Raw genomic sequence first — 17,979 nt, forward strand, 5'->3', positions numbered from 1 at the left:
GAATGTTGATGCTGCACATTCTGCTCTTTGGATAGTCTAACTAGGTTCTTGCTTTGTTTAACTCCTTCACTGGAAGCTCAGCCCAGCTGCACTCATGCCTAACTGACTCCTTGACAGCAGTATGTTTGTAATGTGCTGTTTGCCTTACTTGTATGTAGATTTTGAGAAAAGCGTCAGTGAAATAAAAATAAATTAAATTAAAGTATTAGGATTGTGAAAGGCCCCTCCTAACCTCGGGAATGTAATACTGCACCCCTGTAGATGTACTACACAAACACGCCAAAGATCTTCAGTGAGATCTGGGACTCGGAGGAGACCGGGCTTGGCGTACTCGCTGGGATGCTCGCAACATCTTGTCGCTACAGGCGGAAAATTTTTATATAGAGCCTTTTTTTGCCTCATCAGTCTTACTCTCCCCCCACACTCACCCACCAGCCACCAGGGGGGAAGTGGGTAGTGACTTCTCTTCCTCCCCCTGACACGTCGCCCCAGGAGAGCACATTAGTCGGGCCTGACGCCGTCATTCCGATTCACGGATTGTCTTTATCCCTTGACATCGTTCCTGCTTTCAGCTTAATCATGCTGCTTCTGATGATCACATGCTGAATCCCTGCAACCCTAATGACAAACAAGAGTTTGTTATATATATATAGATGCTATATATATATATAAATATATATACTTTACTGCTATGTTAGCATAAGCATTATCTTTACTGCTATTGAGTAATGTTCTGCTGTTTAGCTTTCCTTCGTCAAAAATTTGCTTAGCGACAAATGCAAGATATGGTTGAATTTCGTTCGCCGGTGGGTGCGTCCATCCGGGAATGACGTTCCTCTACTGCCTTGTCTTTGTGTGGCGACCAAAGGAAACTGGCGAAGAAGCGGAAAGAGACGCTGAACAACACACGGCAGGAGATGACGGTGATGGTGAACTCCATGGACAAGAGCTACACGGAGCAGGGCACCAACTGCGACGAGGCCATCTCCTTCATGGACACGCACAACCTCAACGGCAGATGTGAGTGTCTGGGCCGGGCTGCACTGCTCTCAGACGGGCGGGTGGTGGTGCTGACGTTTGGGTCACTACCGTCGTTATGGCGGTATGCCGTACGGAAGCAGCCGTCGCGCCGTGGCGGTTTTTTCAATGCTCATGATGCAACAGAGATGGAGCCGAAAGCCACTGTCGTTGTAATCCGAAGTCAGCCTGGCAGCCTGCTCCGGATCCCGTGCTCTCGGCTGTCAAAAGTGCCACATTTCAAGTAGCTGAGTTAACCGTGTGGGGGGAGGATGGTGGTGGGGGGGGGGTCTCTTTGGCCTTTCTGTGGCTTGAAGCCAGCTCACAGGAAGTCTTTCATCATCTGGAAATTCGCCTCATTTCTGAGTTCCATGTCGGCGACGGAGTTTGGACTGAAAGGATCGTCCATTTAGCATTTTAACGCGTAGCCGCTGGTATAATGGTTTAAAAGCCCTTCTGAGGTGATACTCCTCAGATGTGCCCAGTGATGTTGGGCTCTCTCCCTGCTTTGCATCCGCGAGACGGAGATCAGCCACTCTAGGAGGGCTCACCTCTGATCTGCCGTGAATCTTTTATCCCCAGAACAGTGGCATAGGACAAAGGCTAACCCGCGTTTCAGAATTTTCGGAAAAAGGCACCGTGACCTGGAGTCCACCGCCGTCCTCGGATAGCAGGATCTACCCTCATTTGGTTTTAGGGGCGGGAGAACGGGCCGTCTCCAAGCGCATCAAATATTAACACGGCCAGCCGCTAGACATTAACATCGCCACGAGTGACGGAGGAATACTCAAAAAGTCTTGCCTTTTCTCCACCTTCCTTTTTATTTTTCTCCTTTTGCTTGACTTTTGAAAATAAACAGGATTCAGTGGCAGCCGCTGACTTTTGCGGAAAAAAATGAACAAAAATCATAATGTTCGGTGCTTATCACTGGAAAGTTTATTTAAAGGAATTAAAGTTATTAGTCTGGTTTTAAAAATATTACTAGGAAACAGGTAAGAAAATATCCATGAATTTTACATTAATAATTTCTCAAAAAGAAGCCAGGTTTTTTGAAACGGTATTCTAAACTTTGAAAATCTCTTTTTAAAACTAATGATCTTTTTTCACATTTGTTTTATTTTTTTTACATTTTATCATTAATAAGTAAAATGGGCCGCACAGATATTACCGTAGACACTGTGGAGACCAAACAGCCTTCTTTATGAACCATAAATATTAGAGGTGCATGGTTGACGAAGCTGATTTTTTTCTTTCCCCGTGTTGCCAAGTCGCCCCCGTCGAATGAATAAATCAAGACGCCTTCAGACGTACAGACAGAACGCTAGCTGGTGACAGACGGGTCTCATACGTGACCTTAACCCTCCGTCTCGCGAAATGATTTCTGAGACTGACAGTCGGGTCGTATCAGAGGTATAGCGCCTCTGGGACTCGTATCCTCGACGACAACCCTAACCCCGCATTTTAAAATCTGTCTCATGTTTCATTGTTAGATTCCAATAAATGTGACAAACGGCATACATTTATTTACATTATTGTTGTTGTATTGTTCATACTATGCTATTGTTGCTGAATGCATTAGTCTGTAGCGACTGAGCTTCAGTGTTAAGAAGAACTGTGCTCTATTGTGCTGGTGAGTATAAAAATCAGTTTTAATATTTAATCTAATTGCAGTATGTGAGCAACAGTGGTGACAAATATGACAACTCAGTCTTTAGATATTCCAGTCATTCTTAGTTTTGGAATATTACATGGTGAATGAACTTTAAAATGTTAGACATGTTTTTGAAATGGCATAAGCTCTAATATTTTTATCAGTTTATAGATTTTAACACTATAAAATTATCGGGTGAAATTTTAGCATTAGTGCTGTTTTTTGAATTAAGGTAACGAGATGCGTCCCCTTATTCAGAGGCTGGTACTTGTAAGGCTTGTGGGGGCCCGGGGGCCCCGTGGGGAGCCCCTTCTTCTTGGCACATTTCAGTAAGCTTGTCTGAGACTGTCGGATCCCTCCATCTCTGCTCTGCCTTGTTTTTTAAAATAATGCGCTAATCAATTAATTGTGGCTAAACAGTCTCTTGCTGCAGACAGCACTGTTTCTGGAAATCCTGGAATTTGGCTGTTAACTGGCTTTTGAAAAGGAAAGAAGCACATTTAAATAAATTTTAGAAATCAAGAGGGACTTGATGACTGGAAGAGAATCATTTAAGAAAGAGGAATGAGATTAATTGTCTTTGCTGGCTTGCTTATTAATGGTTTTCTGCCTGCTGTGTTTCTGCACAAAGCTATCTCGTCGCCCTCATCGTTCACCATGAAGACTAACACGCTCAGCACCTCCGTTCCCACCTCCTACTACCCAGGTACTGACCTTGTCTCTTCTCTCTGCACTGGGGTGTAACGTGATCACAGTTCACAGATGGATTAATCAAAACTTTGACCCGTGGTGATGAGATTGGCCACTTTTGCCCCCCCCCCCCCTCCCCAATCCTGCCTCCCTGCCATTGCTGCTGTAGTTGCCGGTTTGGGAATCAAGCAGACAGAATGAGCCTCAGTCCTCGTCGGGTCAAAATTTTGACTTTAATCGAAAAATTCCTGGGCTCTGTCTCTTTTGAGTTCCTCCAACATGGAGTCCCCCAAACCCCCAATTAACCCCACCATTTCTGAGTCATATGTAAATGTTCCCCAAACCCATCCTATCTTTTCTCTGTCCTATCTCCCCCCCCCCCCCCCCACAAAAGCCCCTCTCCTGTGTACGTTTTGACCTCATTCAGCCTGTTAATTACAGTGTAAAGTGTATCGATGTTGATCGGCACTTCATAGAACGAATTCCGATGCACTTTCTGGAAATGAAATTCTGAAAATAATTCCGCCATAAGTGATTTAATTGTATCTTTACTTTGCGTTTTCCTCCTGATCTGCCTGCTTCTTTAACAGCTTTTTTTATTAATAACTGGCATACCTACTAATTCATGCATTGCTCTGATGTTGTTCTTACTTGGGGTGGGCGGTGCCTCCACTTATTCACTGCTATGTTCTTCTCCTTTATAAACTTCCCACTCGTCACTCACTTATGGCGTGGGCAGACCCCTTTGTGCCAACCGCGATATTAGGTGAGGACAACCGTCTTCTTTTCACACTTGCTACTCGCGCGAGCCGGACATGAGCGTGTGTGTCTCCTGTGGCTAATAGCTATCTGTCGGATTGTGAGCGGGCGGGGGAGGGTGGGTGGCTTTCTCGTTCAGTTTGGCTGGTTTTGGATGGCTTCTTCACCTCCATACCTGCCTGCTTTTTTCCTTATTTTTTCTGTGAGTTTAGGAGTCTACCAAGCACAGGCTGGCTTCACTCCATCACATCCACATTCCCGTGTCGACATCACGTATGTCTCTGACCTCTCATGTGCATGGACAGGCGATGTGGACTGGATGATGGGGAGTGATCGAGTGCCGAAGCAGCTTCCCCACTGCTGCCCCCGCCACCTCCCCCCTCCCCCTCCTACCCCTCCCCCGTGACCGTTAGCGCATTAGCATGTTAGCGTGTTAGCATTAGCGCACACCCAACAGATAAATACCAAAGCTGAAGGCCGGGCTGTCATACGAGGGCTTTGTCCCTTTAGTCCACTGCGTACTACGAGGGACACAGTTCCGTTCGGTTTTTGTTTGAACTTTTGCAGTTTTTACGTTTCGTTTTTTTTGCCAGCGAGGGCCTTTTTGGGGGTTTTTGTTTTGTATAGCACATTAGAAATAGCATCTGTTTTCCAAATGATCACCACTGTATGCTTATGCAAACGTTAGATTTTTTTTCTCTGAAATAACGAGACTTACTAAGCTAATTGTAAAATGACTTGTATGCTGGATATATAGCTGAAGGCCTGTGGTGGCTGCCTTTGTCATGCCGTGTAGCTGTGAGTGGAGAGCACATTTAACAGACAGACAGTTAGCGCAGGAGTGGAAAATTATGATGCAGGTAGTCTGGGGTCCCGCGTTTTGGTTACATCCCAGTACTCAATTAAATAAATAACAAAATTGTTGTTTTTATTAAAAAAAAAAACAACTCCTAGTTTTGAAGGTAGAAATTACTTCCTGCCTGAAGAGTGCCTGAAATCCGAGATTATTAGTTAGACCAGTAAAATCTGTTTAAGCCTGCAGATACCAGCTAATGTTTTCAACTTAATTATTAAATAATTTAACTGAGTGCTGAGATGTAATGAAAACTGACAGATACCAACTATGACAGAGCTATCAAATTTAATTAAAAATTGTTTTCATTTAGTTTCTTCATTTGATAATTAATACTTTTCTTAATTAACAATTGTGATACTTTTAAATAAATTGATAATTTGGCAAATTTCATTTGGGAATTTTCAGGTTCTGGCATGCAAAATAATGATTGAAAGATGTTTTAATTCATTGACGAATTGGACTATTTGGGCGACCATTTGAAAGGTCTCTTGAGCAAAGCAAGCAGCCCGGATTAATTAATCGGTTTATTCAGACGGGCTTTTCTGCTAGGTGGGCCTATCGCAGAATTGAGTTTGCTCTCCCAGAAGGAGAGCAAGCTGCCCTGGATTCTTTCAGGACGACTGTGCAGGTGCTCATGCTATATTGTTGCTTATATCCTTCTTCTCCCTTTTCTCTCCTCCTTTTTTCTTCACATTTAACCTGTTATGTATCTCCTTGTAAAGTTCCGATTAATGGTAAGTCTCCAGTGGGCCCTTTTTGGGGAAGAAAGGTTGTGTGTTATCATGGACGGAGCCTCTTCTGGTGTGTGCTGACTTGCATGGCAACATCCCTCCACCCCCTCCGCCTTGCCCCGTCCACTCTTTGTGTTTCCCGTGACGCAGTTGGCTGGCATGGCAAAGCGAATGACCCATCAGAACACCGTTTGTCGTCTCCCGAGCACCCGTCCTTCTCCGGCTAGCATTTTTTTTCCCCTGGTTTTTAGCTTTGTTTTTTTTTTTTTTGTTTCTTAAGCCATGTTCCTCATCAGACGTCGTGAACGGTCACTACGGTGACCTGCACGTTTTCCGAGCACCTCCATCGTCCGTGGTCATCGCCGCATTCCGACATCCCCATATCGCTGTCGTTCAGGATTTAGTGATGACATTTGGCACAATTTAACGAGTATAATGATGTATATTAAATGGTAATATGCTGGAAACATATAATTGTGTGCTATATCTCCAACAGGCATAAAATGTGTGTTTCATGCACCACTGTCAACAAAACTCTAATGAGTTTGGATGCTTTTCAACAAAGATGTAATTAAATGTTTTATTTTTGATTGGTTTCATAAAATTTATAATAAATGGGTTAAAATTCATAGATAGATAGATGTTTCCTCATGTTTTAATATGACGCTGTTGTCCCATGTCCATCCGTCAGTAATGAGCCGTTGCCCCCGGCAGCCATTGTGCCTCGTTGAGCTCCACGGGCAGCTTGGCCTTGACCGAGCCACGCCTTGCTCTCACTATCATTCCAGACGAGAGCCATGCCGCGGCAAGCGACACCGGCAGCCTGGTGCAGTCCCACGGGCACACGTACAAGACGCGGGAATCAGCGGAGGTGCCGTACCAGACCGGGCAGCTGCACCCCGCCATCCGCGTGGCCGACCTGCTGCAGCACATCACGCAGATGAAGTGCTCCGAGGGCTACGGTTTCAAGGAGGAGTACGAGGTGGGTACCGGCAGGATTCAGGAAGTACTCAAGCGTGACCTCTGACCCCGGTGTCATATCAGATTGCAGACCCTCCTTACCATATTATCTACCCATTCTGTTCACCGCAATATTATGTTACATTATTTTGCATTATATGTGGAATTAACAAGCTAGAATGATTTTCAAACATTTATTCTGAGGTGCTCATCAGATAATTAAGAAATTAGCATCAGGATTAGCATTAGCATCCAAACCGCTACTTGATACGACTATCAAGTAGCTGCTCAGATTTGCACTGTGCTCCTGCACCCCCCTTGTGGTTTGCTTGCAGTCTTGTGCTCTGTTTAGAATGTAATGACCCCCTATCTCGTGACTGTGTGTTTAACTAGCAAGCGGCCATAAAATGTTCTAAGCAAATCGGGCCTCTTGATCCTGTGGATACTGGGAGCCCCAGAGAGCAGCCCGCTTCCTTGAAGAGAGTGTCTTTGCTGTTTATAGGAGGGACAGTATTTTTTGAGACAGCATTTTAAAAGAGGGCACAGAGCTGTCCCAAATTGTGTGCCCTTTGCCTCCTGCTGTAGGCTCCAGGATGGATGGATGGATGAGAGAAATGGGACAATTTAGCACTGTTGAGTACAGCTCAGTACGAGCGGAGAATAAAGATAAAGAATTCCAGCAATCGCTTTCACCACACTTCTGTTCATAGGGTTTGCTTGGCTTGTTGGATATCAGTAAGAGCTGCTAATGTCTGTATGCAGGGCAAGGGATTGGGGGATTGGGGGATTGGGGGTGGGGGGGTGGGGTGGAGCTGGAATTAAAAAAAACAACCTCCCAGAATCCTCTGCTCAGGCTCACAGTTTGGGGCTTCCCCGAGGGCTTCATTCATTATGGATAAAGATTTTTAAGCTTCTGCTAACTGCAGTGCAATATTATCACCACTTAAAAAATACATTGATGCCCCTTTTCAAAGTATGAAGTTTTTTAGAAAAATATTATTTTAAGCCGCGAGATGTAGATGTGGTGTCTGCTTATTAGTGCCCAGCGTGACCAGTTTCCTTCCGCATGGAGCGCTGCTGTGCTAAGCTGCGTAACGTCACCTTCAGGGTTTACTGCATTGTCCGTCTGCTGGTCACTCCACCTTCATGTATCTTTTTATATTGACAGTGGAAACAATATGTTTTCTGCCTGGAAGCTTCAGTTTCGCCTGGGCTCTCTCCCAGAAACATGCGGTTCTGGGAGATCCGCACCTCTGCCCTGCGTGTGCGGCTGTGTGCGGCTGTGTGTGGCTGTGTGTGCCTGTGTGCGGCTGTGTGCGGCTGTGTGTTTGTCATGCTGACAGCACACAGAAAGGGTCACGGTGGAGGGATGAAATCTGATTACGACCGTATCGTTTGTTCAGTGCCTGTCCTGCTAGTACTTCGAGGAGGTTTATAATAAGGTAACACCTCACCTTTCAGAGAATATTTTTCATAGTTTTTTTTGTGGGGGGGGTTTAGGGCTGACCCTGGGATTTGAACTGGCAGCCTTCCGATCACAGTGAGCACAGTGACCCCTTGAGCTATACACCACTCCATAATAACACACCAATGTCATCTTTTGGCGGATATTCCTTCAATTCGAGTCAAATATTATATCTGTGATGTCTAAGAGTGGCCCAGAGAAGCCCTCCACATGTTGGTGCGGTACCAAAACGAACATCTGCATCAGCTTGCTGTCAGCCCCCCCCCACCCCCCGACCCTCAATTCCAGACACCGGCTTCCATCATTTTATATACTGAATACAATTGCATTCTCTCCGTGTGCCTTTATAGAGACTATTTTCTGGGACTATTACTTGATTGCCTTGTTGAGGGAGCTTTGCAATCATTTTCTGTTTGGAGTTTGTACTTTTTTCCAATTTCCTGGAAAAAAAACATTACTGCGAATTATTCCACAGTGCTTTGTGACTGTGACATTTCTCCAAATGCACAGTACTGCCTTTTATCGATTGATAAAAAGGCCAGATGTATAAAGCAGTATTATTCACTGCTTTCTTAATGAGATTAGAAGGTACGCCTGCCTGGATAGTGTCACCAGTGGTCCAGGCTGATCCATATCCGATCATATCTGAGATGAAGCCCCATCTTTCAGGTAGGGATTCAGCACCGTTATACCAGCGTGAAGCAAATCTGCTTTTCCCATTTTGCGGAAGTTGACAGCACTTGCCACAGTACTCTCTGTCAGCTTATCAGTGGTACATATTCTGTGAAATGTAACAGAAAAAATACAGAAAATAATTACAGCAAATATATCATTCTCCTACAGCCTCTCAGCCTTTAATCTCAGCCCTTTAATATTATTTTTTAACACAATAAACCTCTACTTCAATTTGCCAACATGCCTCCATTTGTGGATTTAAAAAAAAAGCAAATTATCTTCTAGATTTTTCTGTGTTTTCTCTCATCCTGTATCACCATGCAGAACTGTGAGAGAACAGCCCAAGGGTATCACAGCCATAATGTCTGCAGCACTCGGATAATTAAGCGCGATGTGATGTCACCGCACGTCCTTCACAGTCATTCTGCCGCGCGGCCTGACAGATGTAAGGCGCAGACATTAAGAGTCATTTACACGTGCGAGTTGTAAAAATTTCAGCTGTCTGCCCAACTCTCCCGTCATTCAGATGGCGTCGATTGCGACTGAGTAGCTAATATCCCACCAGGAGTTTTGCTTTTCGGGATCTTAGACGCCATTGCTGGACATTTTCCGTTAAGCACGGCTGCTTGGTATAGGAATCCTCCCACATCCAGCTTTATCATCAAGTTCGGTTTGCTCTGGTCTCATCATGCTTCTGTTTCCCTGTGCCTCTCCTGAGGTGTGTACTTTGCTGGGACGCGATGACGAGGGCAGGAACGCTTCCGGAGCACGAGCTAATGGACACCTACTGTAGCAGCTTTGCCACAAGGATTTGGCTGGAGCTGAAGCCACGTCTGGGAGCTTCAACATGTCTCTTCTTCCGGATATGAAAGCTCTTATCGGTTTGTTTTCGGTGTCATAACTGTGCTCAGATCAGTTACCCGACACGTCAGTAATTGCAAGAACGAGCTTTTTGAGTGTTATTCGGAGAGGAGCCCCTGCTTTCAGAAGGGCCAAAGGATGACAGGCAGGGCAACGTCGACTACTCAGCTCCACTGCACCGGGGTTAAACATGTGGAAGTGCATTTTTAAAGTTCTGCCAGTTCCGTTTTCCTTCCTCCTGCCATTTTGAAGGCAAAGTCACATGGGTTTAGACTGAAAGGCAGTCGCGTTACAGCCGAGTAGTGCTCATCAGGAGTGGCGGCGGGCTGTCAGCAAGGCGCCGTCCGCTTGCGCTTGCATCTGTTTTGACTCATGCATCTGAAGCGTCCCGCTTGGCGGTTTCTGTGAAAAGCTAGAAATAGTCCGTGTTCTCTGTTCAGTGGAACAACAAACAAATGAATATGACTTTAAGTAGACCTTATGTAGATTTCTGGGGGCTTTGTCAAAGTGTGCATCCTGGCCTCTGCCACTGTAGGTTCTCCTGCCAGTGGGAGGACAGAGGAAGATCTTGCTGTTCTTCATTGAGTTAAGTTCCTCTCTCGGGGTCCCAGAGCGGCCACATCCCACCCAGAAACTCATTACAGGTGTCAAGCTGCAGCCCCAGTAAATGCCTCAAGCATCCTTTTAGCTATGTAGCATTTCTTAGCTATGTAGCATTTCTTAGCTATGTAGCATTTACTTCCCTCCTCCTGCTACTTCAGGAGTGACTCCCATATTTACGGTGCCATGTTGTTTAAAGCTAATGCAGAGACAACTGAAATTACATGTATCTTCACTTGATGGCTAATGGTTCTTTGCACCGTACCTGAGATATTAACGTAAGATTTACCAGCGGAAACAGAATAAAGTGTATTTGCTAATGTAGCTGTTGGACTGTTTAGTGCTGTGTTGGGAAGGTGCAGGAGAGTGCCACAGAGAGTGCGTCATCATGACGGGAACTGGAAATGGCGAAATCCTGACTAGATGAAGTCAGTTGATTGGGATCATCCTCTGCACTACCGATACGCCCTGACTGCTCTGTCTCTCTTGCCTGCATGTTGTCACCGACAAACGTGAAAAGTCTGCCTTTCGCCAAGGCAAATAACTCCATATATGGCTTCAACCTCTTCATCCCGAGTGAAGGATGTCAGCGATTATGCCGTCAATAAAACAGCACACGGGGTAGAATAACCGGCTGCCTGTATATCTAAATGTTTTTCATCATCGTTACGGCGGCCTGTAAATATTTACTGTTATTTATTTAAAGTGGTATCAGCATATGTCCATGTGGGGTAAAGTGAAGTATGGAAGGAGTGTGTTTATATGCAAGTCCAGTCTAATCTGAGAGCTTTTAAGAAACACGCAGGGTGAGAAGAGCCGATAGCATTCTTCGTCGCTTTTGCATTCATTTCATTGCCTTGGTAGCCCATGAAATTAGCAAACTTAAAATTTGTGCTCCAGATAGGAGTCAGATAAAAAAGAGCATCGAATCACAGAAAAACAGTCGGAATATTGTGCTTATTTTATCTCATGCAAATAAGGGCAGGATATTAATTTAAGAGGAAGTCAGATCTAATTTAGTCCTGACAAGAAAATCTGTTTCTCAAAATGTTCGGAGTATTGGCTCTATATGCTAATTCCCAGTGTCGCTTTATTTTTTGTGTGTTTACACATCATTAGCTGATGTCAAGAGAAACGCACGAGGAGTTGTGGGCCTGTCACATGTGGTCCTGCAGCAGTTCGCAGGTCATACAGTATGAGGAGAATCGCCATGTCGTTGCGAAGCATGGGAACCGGCGGGAGTGGTACTCTCGGCACGCTTCACTAGCAAGTCAGAACGCTCCCCGTTCAGCTTCAGGCATGCCGCAAGGCAGAGGCGTCGAAGAACACGAACGCCGTTCAGAGTTCACACCAATCCCTTTCTGTGCTACAGTGGGTTCATGAATTATGGTGGGTGTGGAGAAGGTCATGTGAGGAGGTCGTCTAGTGTTTTGTAATCTGTCTGCGTGGTGCATTTGTATCCTCTCCCAGAAAGGGCGATGGATTGACGTTATAAAGACTGATTCTCAATATCTCCAGGATAAAAAGATTCTTCAATACATTAAGGATCCACGTTTGCACTCCTAAAGGCCTCCTCTTCAGGGATAATCTTTGTGTTAAATATTTTTTTTGTTTTGTACGCCCCCCAGTTATATCTGTTATCCAGAGTACTGGAAAGTTCTGTTCCCTTCTTTTGAGTCAGTGCTGTGGCAGCACGGAATGCTGACGTCCCAGAGTACCATGCCTCTCAAAGACCCTTCAGCGAGAAGCCAGCTGACTGGCATGGCCTGTGAGATTTTCTGAGGCTCAGATTGGCTCCTAGTCTTTTCCTTCAGCTAGAAGTAAAGGCACAGTTCAGAAGAAGAGACTCTGATTTAGCGATGCCATAGATTAGTGTTTCCCAATCCGGTCCTCATGGACCCACAGCCGACCCGCGTTTTTGCTCCCTCCAAGCTCCCGATAGGAGCAAAATCATGGGCTGTCTGTGGGTCTCCAAGGACCAGATCGGGAAATACTACTATAGACAACGTTGACTTTCTGAGGAAACAGCAGGAGATGCTGCCTGAACTCTGTAAGGCGGTATCATGCTTCATTATCTGATAAGTAGAGCGAGCGGCTGCGTACAGAGACCCCGCCTGCTGTATCTCCGCTTCCGGAGAATCACTAAACCACCAAATCCTCAGTAGCTTCCCCGGTTGAGGTTTATTTTCATAATTAGCGCTAATTGAGCTCTGTTTGAGGGATAACGGGCAAAGTCGGCACGCATGATTAATATTGTATGAGGGTGTAGGAAATGGTTTTGATCTGTCCACAGATAGAATACATTTTCCTTGAGTCATGGGGTGGGGGGGGCAGTTCGCTTTGTGTCAGCACCTAAGGGTTAGCCTTGGCATCTTAATGGGGCCCCCATCCTGACTTGACTCGGAGGAAGCCGTTCTCCCGCCATTTGATACCTCTTAATGATTCGGATACATCCCCCCCCCCCATGACGTTTGCCCCCTTCAAACCATCAGGGCCTATGTCCCTTCAGGCACCTCTCAAGGATGCCGACTGGTCTAGCCACCCTCTCACTCTCTCCCTCCCAATTCTGTTCTCTTTTCTCCCTGCTGGACAGAGCTTCTTCGAAGGACAGTCGGCACCATGGGATTCAGCAAAGAAGGACGAGAACCGGATGAAGAACCGATACGGGAACATCATTGCATGTGTGTACCGATAGCCCCATCGGCCCCCCCATGCCCCTCCCGGCCCCTCGCTAATGCGGCTCATTGCTCAGTTCCATAACAACCATTGAATGTTATTAATTCCATCAGGTGTTTCTGTACAAGCGCATCTGTTTCCCTTGGGTGTTTGTGGAGAGTTCCAATTATCATTTCAATGACATTCCTTTCGAAAATTTGGGCCCAGAGCTGTGGTCTCCTCTCAAACCTACATGCTTGTTTGCATGCGCTCGCATCTCTTATTTTCATAAATATCCCTGGCAATTATGAAGATGAGGCAGTCCTTATCATTGACCCGGTTGCTGTGGACTCCACTTCTCACATTCCACCCAAGCTGGTCCATTTCCCCTCCAGCAGGTGGCAATGTCCTCCCCCCCAACACACTTCTGTCTCCACTGTGGTTTTGTGCAGGGCCTGCGTTAGATTCCAGGGCTCACAGAACTCGAGGTGGCCACACATCAAACTTTTCTTCTGTGGGACAGATCCCACAGAGGTCCCCATGTAATAATGAAATAATCTGTTCACGTTGCGCTCTGATCATTATGCAGAGGAAAGATAAAACGCAACATCAAAAGAAGGAGTCTCTATGACTCTATTTTTTAATGACCTCACTTGAAAGAGGGATGCAAATTTACACTGATAATTAAAAAATATTGATCTTGGAAGATTTAATTAACACCGTTGTCATGAAATATTTTAACTTAATGGTGCTGACTTTGTTGACCATTGAGATTTAGATTAGCTTAAAAACAACGTTAATGACAATGGTTTTATTAATAATCTGAAACCCACCCTGACCATATAAGTACTCATTAAAAACTTTATTATTTTAAACTAATTTTGGCTTTACTTCATAGGACAGAATTCAACACTATGTCAATAAATAAACAGTGTGATAGTCTGTATCCATTAGTGTATGTTTTAGGGATTAGAGATTCCAACTCTCTGTGGATTTCTGTCTCTCTTTCGTTTTCCAGCATTCACCATCTGTTTTCTTCCCCCGCTTGTCTCCCTTTCCAGACGACCATTCCCGAGTCAGGCTCCAGGCCCTCGAAGGAGAGCAGAACTCGGATTACATCAATGCAAATTATGTTGACGTAAGTACAAACACTGGCCGGGTGTGGCTTGGGTGTGCAAAGGTCATCAACGCAAACGTACACATGATCACCCCCCATCCTCCCCCGATTTGCCTCCTTAAACCTACAGAGAAACACCATCGATCCAGACGGCATGTCAGCAAATCTGACTTTGATTCTCCTCACCCCCAGACAGACAGCGCTGTTTAGCGGTTGGGTGCTCCAGCAATAGCAGACAGTCTATTCGTGTGCCACTTTGAAGCCTGCATCCATCCCCCATCAGAACAATAGTCTTGTTTACAAATGGAGGGAATTCTGAATAGCAAACAGTCTAAAACGATGCTAAGCATAATAGAATGGTCATACATTTGGCCTATAAACAGTTGTGGGTGGTTCTGAAACGACCAAACACACATGGTTATTTCAGGCTTGGGAACAGGTGCCTTGTGTGCCTCATCTTCTCCGTTTGAACATGATGTGGTCTCTCATGGTGCAGAATTTTCCTGCGCGTGGCCATCACAACGTTTCAGCTGGCTAGCAGATCATAGCGACAAATGGGGAGATGGGGGGGGGGGGGGCCTTGCCAGACGCAATGCTGCGGCGATTCTGCCTCCCACCGAGGGCCCGTCGATTCGGGGTCGAGGAGGCATCTCCTGCTAGCTACGCGGCGGAGGTGCTCTGAGAAATCCACGGGGAAATTACAAGGATGCGAGCAGAGCGGATTGTAGATGCACTGTGGGATGGGATAAGGCATTAGTAGGAAAATGAGGGTGTTGCATACTCACATGCACTTGCTTATAACTAAAAAAACATGCAGTGGAGGAACCTGACAGCAATTCCATGCGACAGGCAGCTGGCGCTAACTGGGAAGTATCGACTTGGGAAGCAATACAGCTCCTTCGGATGGAGCGGCACCAAGTCCCAGAGCAGCCCCCTGGGTGTGGGGCTTGTCGCCATGGGTCGGTGCCCCTGCACTGGGAGCTCGCCCGAGCGGATCCGGCAGCTGTTTGCGCTCGCTTCCCGCCGACGCCGTCGAGAACGTAAATGTTATTTCCGTCCCCTCTGCCTGGTGCAGCGCTGCTCTCCCTTGCAGCCTGTTGCATATTTATGAATACAAAATGAACAGAGCCACCACACCCCTCTCTACAGCACTCCACCCCCCCCAAAAGTGCCACCACGAAATCGGCAGTAAACAGAAACACGTCCGCAGCGAATCATAGCGCTGTCCTTAAACGACTCACATCTAAAATGACGGGCTGGATGTCTCGATTCTCGGAAATCTGGAAAATGAACAGACCAGAGCCTCATCAAATGCCAGCATGGCGGTAAACATTACAGCGACTATGCTATGGTGGCCCCCTTAGCCACATGCGTGTGCGGCCGCTGGCCGCAGAGGGACATGAATCTGTGTTACTCACGTTAAGGCCTGAATTCATGCCGAGTGTGGCAATTACGTAATATGCTCCATTTTAATCCTGCTTTTCATATACTAATTTAAAAGTTCTCTCAAGCATCCTGCATCCCCAGCAGCGGACAAACGCTAAAGCAGTGTTTTTCAATCTAGTCCTTGGGGACGTGCAGACCGTCCACAGGAGCCGGGGGGGTGGGGGGGGCAAAAATATGTACTGCCTGGCAGGGAGCTCAGAGGGAGCAAAAACATGGACCGTCTGTGGGTCTCCAAGGATCGGATTGGGAAACATGGAGCTGGGAGGCAGCAAAAATGTGGACTGTCTGGCAGGGAGCTCAGACCATGAGAGTCAAACCATGGTATTACTGTGAGATGCCAAGAACCGGATTAGGAAACATTGCACTAAAGAAATACAGTTAAAATTGAGTTGTTTTGCTTGGGAGGTATAATAACCGGTATATTGTCTGCGCGTCTGTGTGTATTTACATGCTGAGGACAGCTTCTCAGAAGCAAGTGAATGATGCCAGACTAATAAGCTGTGTCACCTCGCTGCCCCTGCCACTGCCTGCTGTCTTAAATCTGCATCTGCATGCAAGGTATCACTCTGAAGAAACAAACCCAGCGTGTTTAAAAAGGACTCTTGCCTTATTCAAGCCTAAATCTTTATCAGTGGGGTGTTCTGGATCTCCTTGCTCCAGTAGCCTTCGGGATCTTCGGCTCTGGACTCCCACCTGAACCTGACTATGACATACAGGTACAGAAGATGCATGGATGGGAGTTCTGGATCTCAACGTTGCCTGTTCTTTTGTAATAAACAGAGTCGCTGCCAAAATTATGAATAATTAATAACTTTTAGCTCAGCAAGCAAGCAAACAGTTCTCTATTTGCCTTTATGAAAACAAATATTTCAGCCTGATAGTGTATAGATTAAGCTAATGCCTTATAGTGGAGTGGTTTAGTTAGCTGTGTATGTCTGAGCAGAAATTTCCAGATTTTCTGGAACCGAGAACTCCAAATTGTAAATCATTTTATATATTTATTTCAATATAGGTGTGAAACGTATGACAACACTATAATTCTGTACAGGAATTAAATATTGATGAATTTCTGGATGGTTCTGGGATTAGTTTTGCTGGGATTTAAAGTGTGCTTTAACCATTAGTGGGCTTAAGCGCAGTTATTATAAAAATAGGTTAAATTTACTGTAGCTTAATCGGACTAATTCCATCACCCTGCCCTTACTTGGAAAGGGGCTATTTTTTCCGGCAATGTACCTGGCCCCTTAATGGAATGTTTCAAAAATAACACTTGCCGTATCCCACAGGTCTTCATAATAAATTAACCGTCATCTTAGCGCCTGGAGGTAAACCTACTTTTTGGAGTCAGGACAGCACGAGATTCGCCGCGGCTGAGATTTATTTATTTGGCAGGGGCTTTTGTTTAGGCAGCACCAGCGATCAGAACACACGGGTGGGGTCCCGGGGGCTCTCAGGGCAGCCGAGCATGTGACGCACTGCACATGTCGTACTTAGGAGCCGCATTGCGATCCGGAGAGCGAGTCTGCGTGGTCCGTGTGTCTGGAGTTTGCTGGAGAATCTCTCCTTCTTACTGAGGCCCGGGAAGACCAGTCTAGTCCAAATGTTGTTTATAAACAGAAAGAAGTGGAGTGTTGGGGGAGTCGCTCATGCAGGGCCAGAACTCATTGGCCGTGTGTGTGTTGAGGAGGGGGCTTGGTGGGGGGAGCGAGGTGGTTTTGGTTTTCGAATGCTAAGGTCCTTGGCGTACTAGAAGCCAGGCTTCTGGAACCTGCGGGGTGTGAGCATTGGGCTGAAGGCCAGGAAGAGAAATGCTCCCTGGAACAACCCCAGCGGAGCAACAGTGCAGAACATGTATTTATGTTTTATAACTCAGCAGCGATAATAAACACGGACAGGTACATGAAATCAGCATGGGTGGTGTCAGACTCAGATGCTGTTGACACCGACGGGAAATTTACGCTGGTTATAAACGCCCTTGCTGTTGTCAACGCTCCCCCTGGTGGATCATTATTTTGTAGAAGTGGTCCACGGTCTGCACATTAACAAATAAACAAATCTTTATGTGGACTGGGCAGATAAAGAAGTCATTAAAAATTAAAAATTATTTCAATAGTTTACGGAGCGCAGAGGAACAGAGCAGAGGAAGCTTTCCTTTACCCGCATTCCTTTATTTTGGTTGGGAGACATTAATTACTGTGGAGTTAAATTAAAAAGGGTTAAGATAAGGCAGAGGCAAGACAAATGGGACAATGGGGCAGTTTTGCGTGTGGGAATAGCCATTGAGCTTTAGCGTTGAATTTCTCCACACGTAGCTTGCGCTGGGCTGCCGGATGCTTGACAAATAAAATTTGAGGGATCAACATAATCCCAGGGAGATTGAGCCTAACGCAGAGATAAGTGCTTATAAGTCTGTTTTGGGGGAATTACTCACAAAAGTGGAAGGTGTGTGTGTGTGTGTGTGTGTGTATGCTTTTCCCATGCAATGTACGTCTTAAC

At 45.9% G+C, this 17,979-nt stretch overlaps 1 protein-coding gene across 12 annotated transcripts in view; it reads left to right on the forward strand.

The window, feature by feature from the left end:
* The window catches only part of LOC125744386 (receptor-type tyrosine-protein phosphatase mu-like), a 200,150-nt gene that overhangs the window by 156,335 nt on the left and 25,836 nt on the right, over positions 1–17,979 (forward strand). For 6 of the 12 annotated variants that reach the window (XM_049016138.1, XM_049016157.1, XM_049016177.1 and 3 more), the window contains 6 exons: positions 869–1,020; positions 3,300–3,374; positions 4,098–4,124; positions 6,493–6,686; positions 12,859–12,946; positions 13,982–14,058. In XM_049016138.1, the coding sequence (XP_048872095.1) occupies positions 869–1,020; positions 3,300–3,374; positions 4,098–4,124; positions 6,493–6,686; positions 12,859–12,946; positions 13,982–14,058 (613 nt within the window). The remainder of the gene's footprint in view (positions 1–868; positions 1,021–3,299; positions 3,375–4,097; positions 4,125–6,492; positions 6,687–12,858; positions 12,947–13,981; positions 14,059–17,979) is intronic. The other 6 variants (XM_049016147.1, XM_049016169.1, XM_049016201.1 and 3 more) reach the window with 2 other exon arrangements.

The sequence above is a fragment of the Brienomyrus brachyistius genome, chromosome 1 (assembly GCF_023856365.1).
Source record: "Brienomyrus brachyistius isolate T26 chromosome 1, BBRACH_0.4, whole genome shotgun sequence".
Taxonomy (NCBI): Eukaryota; Metazoa; Chordata; class Actinopteri; order Osteoglossiformes; family Mormyridae; genus Brienomyrus; species Brienomyrus brachyistius.